The sequence below is a fragment of the Lemur catta genome, chromosome 11 (assembly GCF_020740605.2).
Source record: "Lemur catta isolate mLemCat1 chromosome 11, mLemCat1.pri, whole genome shotgun sequence".
NCBI classification, from domain to species: domain Eukaryota; kingdom Metazoa; phylum Chordata; class Mammalia; order Primates; family Lemuridae; genus Lemur; species Lemur catta.
In genome coordinates, this window is record NC_059138.1 from 40,006,187 (window position 1) to 40,016,116 (window position 9,930).

General features: G+C 34.8%; 1 protein-coding gene across 2 annotated transcripts in view; it reads left to right on the plus strand.

Moving 5' to 3' along the window:
- RELN (reelin) overlaps window positions 1-7,860 on the plus strand; it is a 441,212-nt gene extending 433,352 nt beyond the window's left edge. The window contains exons 64-65 of one of the 2 annotated variants that reach the window (XM_045564269.1): window positions 1,833-1,838; window positions 6,744-7,860. In XM_045564269.1, the coding sequence (XP_045420225.1) occupies window positions 1,833-1,838; window positions 6,744-6,840 (103 nt within the window). In that variant the 3' untranslated portion in view covers window positions 6,841-7,860. The remainder of the gene's footprint in view (window positions 1-1,832; window positions 1,839-6,743) is intronic. The other variant, XM_045564270.1, reaches the window with a different exon arrangement.
- The last annotated feature ends 2,070 nt before the right edge of the window (window positions 7,861-9,930 follow it).

The following is a 9,930-nucleotide window of genomic DNA, read 5'->3' on the forward strand; positions in this document are numbered from 1 at the left end:
TGTCGTTATACAAACTAGTAATGTGAACTCCTCAAGCGTGGAGGGGAGAGGAGCAGACGGAGACGGGTATCCTACGAGATGCAAGCCCCGCCTAATTGAATGCTGCAAACAGGGCACCTAATATGTTTTTGCAACTAATGGTTGGGGCATACATTTCACTTAAGAATTTTCAAAATGTATTTTGTTTTTTAAGTGAAGGTTGGCCTTAATCTAACTTTATTGCCATAGTTTGCTTTTGTGCATGTGCACCAAGGACACATGCTAAAAACCCCTAGAAAGAAAAACTGTGGTCACGCATGGTATCTTATATTGAGTTTAACCTCTCAGTACTGCCCATATTAACCCAGGAGACGTATGAGTTTGATGAGAACAAATTTAGCACTTTTGAAAATATTTCAAGGTTTAGAAGTACATCCTAAATGAACAAGATACAGACTATATTTTTTTACTTCAAAATATTAAGAGGGTACAAATTGATGAGTAGGTAATATATTTTTAATTAAATGGTTTAATTCTAAAATGCTGCATGTGGAAGGATTTGAGTTTCATAAATATGGCTATACAGAATGACTAGCCCTGCACCATAAAGATAAAAACCACCCTTTTAGCAGTTAACAAGCAAAGTCCCTTATGCTTGAGAGTGTAATCTTCTCACTCTCATGATGTTTTCCAATGAAACCTGCACAAGAAAAGCACTTCATGATGATTAGCCTGTGCTAATCTGCCATTTAACAGATGAACCAAATTGACAGATCATATTTTTCCAGCCTCACTAGCTTACAAAACGTCCTCATGCCATAAAGTCTGAAGAATATACCATAATACAATCATTGACGATCAAGTGTCAGAAACCTAATTTCTCTGAATTCATTTGCTAGTGCAGAATATTTGCTTTTCAGTAAATGTTTATAAATACATTTGGGCAGATCCCTCACAAGATCCATGCTGGTGGGGTTCTTCTTAGGATAAAAGAGAATTTGTTGTCTTAACCGTTTTTGCTGGGCACTGATACTTCTATCCTAAGAATCTCCCTCACCCAACTACGCATATTTCATTCACACATCACATTTCCTGTGTATGTGTCTAAGTCACAACTTGTCATGTGTATAATGAAGTGGGCCAATTTTTGCATGTGTACCTTGAAAGCAAATTGCTCAGTAAAAAGTTAGCCTTTGTGAATTGATTTACTAAAAAGTGAATCATTACCATATTTACTGAGAACTGAAAACCAATATGTTGCTAACTATGGTCTTAAACACATTTATCAGATTGTAATGAGTTCCATCATGACCATCCCTTCATGCTATTCATTATCAAGATACTGTCACATTTTTGGCACAAATGATTTATGGTGATGAATGTATTACATTTGTTGCAAAGCATATTAAATTTGACTGTGTTATCTGATGTAGAGGACTTCTGCATTTTTAAAAGCCCATTCCTTAATATATTCAGGAATTAGTATTTCCTAAAATGTAAATAATCAAAAAATCAGATGATAAAATAGTAGTTATTAAACTATTAATTTAATATTTATAATTATATACAACATTTATGCCAAATGTAGTACTATAGCTACATGTACCTTAACATATGGTTATGAGCAAATATTGCATGTTGCATTACATAGAAAAGTTTAATATATGTATATATTAGGTATAGAAGAATAAGAAATAACTTCTTTAATTTTTATTTTCAAAAGAGATGAAAAATCCTATATTGCGTCTAAACCTGATCAGACTTTTATGACTAATCACAGTGCTGCATGCATTGAAAGGCATTTTTTAACTTGTATTATATTTCATTATTTGCTGTCATTGGTTTTCCACTAGAGTAAGGTAAGTCCTTCTTACTAAATCTGGGGAACCGTTTACTAATATTCATAGTTTCACCAAAGTTAACTGAGAATTTTTGTAAAGACTTCTGCAACTGAAAAAAAATCTATGAAAACAGTTATAAATGACGTTGGGATATACTGGAACATTTGAAACCTATATCCATGTAAACTCAGAGTCAGCCAAATTGAGACGTCTCTAACATACACAATATTGGTCACAACAGCATAGACCAAACTGCTAATCAGCATTCCCTCATTGGGCAATAGATTCCACTTAGATTCTCCTTTGTGCTTGGCACTGTATTCTGTGCCCTTGAAGTGCTCACAGTTTATCATTTCATTATGAGGAAAAAGTGAAAATAGAAATGTGTGCAAAGATCTCGGGGCTCTGATTAAATGTAACGTCTTTCAGAAGACCTACTGTGCTGGAGATTCATGAGGATGCTGAGAATGCATGGCCTTGAAAGTCAGTTGTGTAGCATCCTTTATGCAGGGGAGTTTCATTGATTAGTTTGAATGGCAACTTCCATCTTATACTTGCCAATATTTCCCCAAAAGAGATTCCACTAGATTCTTATTTCTACATTCTTATAAATCATTATTGGCTGTACCATATCGTTTGATTATAAATTACTGATCAGTAAAAATACTTAAATTTCTATGAGCTTAAAGTACTTCTACCAATTCTCTATCTCTTCCATTTCCTTTAGAATTCATTAAAAAAGCAATTGAGGCTGGGCGTAGTGGCTCACGCCTGTAATCCTAGCACTCTGGGAGGCCAAGGCGGGAGAATCGCTCAAGGTCAGGAGTTCGAGACCAGCCTCAGCAAGAGCGAGACCCCCCATCTCTACTAAAAATAGAAAGAAATGATCTGGACAACTAAAAAAATATATATAGAAAAAATTAGCCAGGCATGGTGGCACATGCCTGTAGTCCCAGCTACTCGGGAGACTGATGCAGAAGGATTGCTTAAGCCCAGGAGTTTGAGGTTGCTGTAAGCTTGATGCCACGGCACTCTAGCCCGGGCAACAAAGCGAGACTCTGTCTCAAAAAAAAAAAAAAGGCAATTGAATTTTTCATAACAATAAATGAGCTAAGATTGTGGCTCCAGTGAAGAGTAACAGTTCAATAGAGCACAGAGTCACTAGTTCTTCAAAGACTTTGGAATACCCATACTTCCAATGCAGGAACAGGAAAGCATTTTATAATTCCATATGCCACCTAAGTCAGTCCCTAAACTCCCTCAGCAATAATGGAAATTTATATCTGCATTTCCAAGAAGCCATTGATGTTCATTCTTTCTCATTTCAATGACTTACTCATAATGGGAGAATTTTAAAATGGACCTAGTTCTATCCACAGCCAAAGCAAACTGATATGTCAAGTGGAATAGTTGATGTGCCTTAGGATGAACATTACCCTGCTTTTATTGAACTTAAAATAAAAATTACTCTCCCCTGAAATTACAGTGAAGAAATAAATCTTAATTCCATTGTACCTATTATTATTTCAGTTAAAGTTTATCTATAGCTATGTATCTGCATGTATCAAAAACAAAAACAGGTTCACAGATGTGCTGCACACAAAAAATGAGTAAATATAAGATCTTTAAACTTGTTAAAAATTCCCCTAATGCCCAATCCTGTTAAGTTAGACATTTTAGAAGGTATAATAACTATTTAGTAACCATGTCAATTCTTAAACGACGTGAGAAGCAAACAGCATTTGGTATAGCTTCCCATATTGCTTGATTTTAAAAGACTTATTCCAACCTAACTGACTGGTATGTATCACATACCAAATTACCAGTTAGTTTCAAGGGTGCTTTGAAAGTATGGCCATTTTTAATGTGACTATATAAACATTAGACATTGAGCACAGTAGTCTGCATACCAACATTCTCAGGAATCCAAAGATATGATACTGATACATAAATTTATTCAAAATTAAAGAGCATCTAATGAATCAAAATGCCCCCTAAATTAGTTGTAAGCTTCCACCTTGAACTGATTTTTAGGGTATTAAAGATCTGCAGCATGCTAATATTTATTTTCTCACATTTAAATCAGTTCCATAAAAAGTAATTATGTGGAGAATTTGCTTAAAGCCATTAAACATGCACATCAACTTTGTTAAAAGTAAATGTTCCTTTGTTCTCATATATCAAGGTAACTGTCACATCAGTCTAGGTTGCATTGAGATAACTAAATATCTTGAGTGTTCTAAGTTTATCTTTTTTAATGTAAAATATTTTAACTTTTAAATTCTCTTTGAGTACCTTTTATCTTTAGACGTGTTTTCAACAGAACAATTTTCACTGCTTTAACTTTGCAATTATTCCTTATAGTTAAAGAGTAATGATTTACAACAGGAATCCAATCAGTAAGTCACCATAAGTTCAACAAACATGCCTTGACCACCCACAGGTCAGGCAGGAGGCTCAGTGCTGCGGTGGGGCGGGGTGGGGGGAGTTGGGAGACAGGCCCCTTACCAACGGAAGTTTAGTCATGGGGAGCCAAGATATGAACACAAATGAACTCCATTCAAAGCCAAGATATGAACACAAATAAACTCCATTTAAAGCAGGATACTACACTATGAGAGTTCAAAGTAGGAAAAAAAATCTCTTCTGGAGGAGGTGAGCAATAAAAAAAATGTGATAGATACTAGAACAAGTAGAAATTTAGGAAGTGATGTTTGGGATTAGCCATTGAAGTAGGTAGAAAAGTCTCAAGGCAAGTTTGAACAGAGCAGTCTATACAGGAGAGTAGTAAAGGATAGGACAGACTAGGATTAAACGTGAGGAGGACTTGAAATTTCTGGTAAAGCTGGCTTAGGTGTTGTTCCATAGGCAAGAGGATTGTGCTTAGTTTTTAAGCAAGGTGAAGCCAATATTTGAGAGAAAGTTTACTGAAACTGGTGAGCAAAAACAATTCTATGTATGCAGAGGAAGATACGCACACATTCAAACAATTATGCATTCAGCTGTACTTTCTTAGCATTACATGGTTTCTTTTTAGTGGAGTTTTCTTCATAAGGGGAGAGAATTGAGTTAAGGAAGCTAGTTTAGGGGGCCATTATAATAGCTCAGGGAAAGGACCATAAAGTAACTTAGCATGTTGGCAGGAAGACAGCAAGAGCCAGTTCCAAGATTTTATGAATAAGGAAGTAACTGATCATTTCTTCTGATACTTGATTAGTCCAATACATCAAGTCATCGTCCCTTTTTGTAACTAGACTTTACATAGGCAGCAATTAGTACTTACAGTAGCCAATAAATAATGCATACACTTCAACTATGAAACTGAAATTGATCAACTCAATTGATACAGGTAACGTTGTGACATGGAGGTAGAAGGATAGTAAGGCTACCAGAAGACAAAACCTGATTGTTTTTATCTTTTTCTCTAGAATGTCTTCATAGTATATTCTTTATTTCCATCTTATAGTTTCTAGCATTTTGATATTACTGAAATCCAGAATGGATTAGCACTTTATTTTATAAAATATATATTGATTGATGTCTATCTTTTCATCAGGTTTTAAGCCCAGATGCTATTACTTTTTGATTATACATCTCTGATGAAATTCAATTTATGTATTTTCCTTTGAGACATTTTAAGTTTTCTAATGACCAAACTTAACTATAAAGTTTTCTTTTTTTAATGTTTTCTATATTTTACAAGGGCTTGTATAATACCTAGTATAATATACTAGACAGCATCATTTTATACCTTGCCAGTCTATTGGTGATTGATAACCCAGAAGATCACACTGCTCAGTGAAAAATTACCCTTTTCCTCCCCTTTACCCTAACTCAAATTCATGTCATATCGACCTTTATGGTGGAATCACATCACATGACATTATCCCTCTCTTCATGCATTTTATGTTTCCGTGGAATTAAAGAGGAAAGGCTTTGGGACCATGACCATATTCAGGAGACTTTATAAATCTGAAAAGTAATGATAGGCTCATTCTCATAAATGACATATTGATGCCACATATAGATATATTGTCACTTGGGTCAGTGTGTGAGAATGTGATTCTTTTCAGTGATGTTATAAATCATGATCCTTTGCCATGCCAAAACTTTAGCAGCTATGACTACCACTATTATGCAATTTTGTACAGACTCCTAAAATCCATTTTCAGTATTTTTTTCAGCTTCACATGTAGTGTGTATGTATAAAATATATACACACATACATACAAGTATATATTCAATTACACTTTCTTAGTATTTTCTAACCTCTTTTCAGTGGAGAGTCTCTTTCATAAGGCCATGTTTATAGAATATGACCCCAGATGCTTACGATTTGAGGAAGACAATGGAATCCAACATTCTGAGAAAAAGTTATTTCCTCGTTTTGCCTCTGAGACTGCATAAACTAGGGAGGTCAAAGTGATTCAGCTAACAAGTTTGCTTTTTCTTTGTTTATTTTTGCTTTTTAAGCAAAAGAGAATGTTTGCTAAAGGAACCAAATTATCCTTCCTACCTGTTACAGAAGTATTTAAATAAGGCAATGGGTATAGTGCACACTTCTATTAAAATGAAATCCATCCAGATACATGTTTTCATGAAAAGTTCAAGAATAAAATTAAAAATCCAGAACAGTCTCAGTCCACTTTTTCTATGAATCAAGAGAATTTACCATCTTTTCTGGTTCAGAGCTCACTCATGAAAAGAAAGGGATTTCTTCAAGGCCAAAGGCAGTGTGTATAGGTGTCAGCCTTCAGTTATTCTGTCCCTGGGTGGTAGTGTCAGCATGACCTATTAATCCCAAAAATTTTCAAATAACTATCAGGGTAACTTAGGACCTACAATAGATTGCATGTTCAATGATGGGACTTACATGCTCTTTCTCCTTTCCCTCCCTGCCTGTATCCTTTTTGATTTTAACAGCACTCGAAAACAAAATTACATGATGAATTTTTCACGACAACATGGGCTCAGGCACTTCTACAACAGAAGACGAAGGTCACTTAGGCGATACCCATGAAGAGTCAAAAAGTTTATTTTTTTCTTCCAACATATGACGTGTTGCTCTCCATTCTTTTAAATCTCGCACTGCATCTGATATCAGGAAATATCTGTGAAGGACTTGGTGATTAACTGAAAGCCCTTCTCAAGACCAAGTGTACACCACTTTCCCACACTGTGAACTAATGACAAGTGACTTATTTGCTCATAAGTAAATGTCTTCATGTTGATGTGTCAGTGAAAATTGTGATGCTGTTGTAATATCAGTTACAGTGGCAGTATTGAGAATAAGAGATAGTTTAACAAAAAAATAAAGTTTAAGCACAAAAATTTAAGAGATTTTATGTTTAAAATGCCATTTAGCACAGTATTTAACACTCTTGGTCACAAAGCTATTTAAGTGGACTGTATTTCAACTATGTATCATGTTTTATATGATTAAATTATCATTGTTTGTCCTTTATGTATTCTCTTCTATGATATAACACATTGAAACTGTATTTACTTGTTATGTTGCAATATTTTGCTGCTGAATTTTGGGCTACTTATATTCTGCAGAAAGTTAATTGAAATACCTATTCAAGAAGATAGTTGTAAAGATATTGTATCTCCTTTAATATACTCCTTAAAATGTATGTTGGTTTAGCGTTGTTTTGTGGATAAGAAAAATGCTTGACCTTGAAATATTTTCTACTTAAAATTGTGGATGAAGACCCTATCTCCCACACAGGAGTTCCCATTTCCTTGTCTACAGACTTTTTTTAAGTGTTCTGTGGCTGATTTACTAACAGTAACTGCCATTTTGTGTTTGTGGTAACAGAGTGATTTGTAAAACAGTGGATGTTTTTTCATTGTGTTCTCTTCGTGGATTTTTTTCCTGCGGGTCATGTTCATACCTTCTAAAGAAGTTGTACCAACACCAGCAACAGTATAATGGCCCTGTAGCCCTGAACTCTCTATTAGTGTAACTGAAAGGTTACGCTCTAGGGTGAACCAAGCTAAAAGCCCATGCTTAAATAAAACTTATGTCCAAAAGCCATTTGAAGTTTGTGTCTTCATTCATTTTTAATTAAATTTTATGTAGGATTTATAAGCTGTTCAGGTTTTGAAAAGATAATGTCAAATATATGTACTGGTTTTTTGTTTCATCATTGATAATAGCAATTATGAAGCCACACTTTCAATTTAGTCATTTTTCAGCTTTTTCTACTAATCACTCTGTAACTACACTAAGAAAAGTTAATAGAAAATTCTGAAAATGACTTAACTTCTGAGAATTTTGTTAGCTGCTAACCCAAAACCTGGCTTATAAGAAGTACTCATGAGTTCATTGAGCAAATATTTCTTGAGTGCTTGCTATGTGCCAGGCACTGTGTTAAATGTCGAGGATAAAAATGATGACTGAGACATTTTCCCTGCTTGCTTTTAATGTCTACAAAATAAAAACTATGTTGATACTATTGAATTTATTGATTTTCAAAAGGATTAAAAAATAGGGAAAAATCTGAAATCTAGAGGTTTCAGCAATGGCAAACTTTCTCAATACTTTTTTGACACCTCTAATGCTGAGCCTAAATATACTTGCAATCTTTTTTTTTTTTTTTTTGAGATAAAGTCTCGCTTTGTTGCCCGGACTAGAGTGAGTGCCATGGCGTCAGCCTAGCTCACAGCAACCTCAAACTCCTGGGCTTAAGCAATCCTACTGCCTCAGCCTCCCGAGTAGCTGGGACTACAGGCATGCGCCACCATGCCCAGCTGATTTTTTCTATATATATTTTAGTTGGCCAGATAATTTCTTTCTATTTTTAGTAGAGACGGGGTCTCGCTGTTGCTCAGGCTGGTCTCGAACTCCTGAGCTCAAGCAATCCACCCGCCTCGGCCTCCCAGAGTGCTAGGATTACAGGCGTGAGCCACCTCGCCTGGCCTACTACCTGCAATCTTTTGAAGGAAGAATATACCCACTAGAGAATAGTACCTTTTTAAACAGTTAAATGTAAGAGAAGTAACTTTGATTTCAGAGGATTTCCTACCATGGCCCATGTTAGTCATTTTGTTTTTGCATTCATTCATGGAATATCTATTAAGGAATACCATGAGCCACGAATGAGAAAGGGCACTAGAGATGCAATGGTGAACAAAAGGAAACTTTATCTCTGCCCTAAGGAAATTCACAGTTTAGTGGAGGAGGAACATATTTACCAATAATCACACAAATAAACTTACAATTATAACTGTGTAAATGCCTCATTAAGCAATAAACATTCTTTTGATAAGCACCTATTAAATATCTATTACTATACCAAGATACATTCTTTGGGAAACTATAACAAATGAAACATGGTTCTCTTCCTCAATTTGTAGTGTAGGCAGAAATTCAGAAATACCATCTAATACATACAATATAATGAAAAAGGTGCTGCCTATATAGAAGTACATTTTTGATCTAATGGGCACAGGAAAGAGAATAGTTTATGAGAAACCTTAATCATACTTAGTGGTAAAAACCTTACTGCTTTCCCCCTAAATTCAAGAACAAAACAGGAATGTTTACTCTCACCATTTCTATTCAACATTGTACTAAAGATTCTAGCCAGAGCAATAAGGTTAGAAAAAGAAATAAAAGGCATCCAGATTCAAAAGTAATAAATAAAATGTCTTTACTTGGAAACAATCTGATCATGTGTATAGAAAATCCCACAGAATCTATGAGAATCTACTAGAACTAATAATTGAGTTTTGCAAGGTTACAAGATACAAGATCAATATACAAAGACCAATCATATTTCCTCATTGTTAATGGGAATGTAAATTAGTATAGCCATTGTGAAAAATGGTATGAAGATTCCACAAAAAACTGAAAATAGAACTACAATACAACCCAGTAATCCCACTTCTGGGTATATATCAAAAGGAACTAAAATCATATCAAAGGGATATCAACACTCCCATGTTCACTGCAGCACTATTCACAATAACCAAGGTAAAACAACCTACATGTCCATAAATGGATGAATGGATAAAGAAAATGTGGTATATATACATAATTGAATACTATTCAAACTTAAAAAGGAGGGAAATCTTGTCATTTGCAACAACATGGATGAACCTG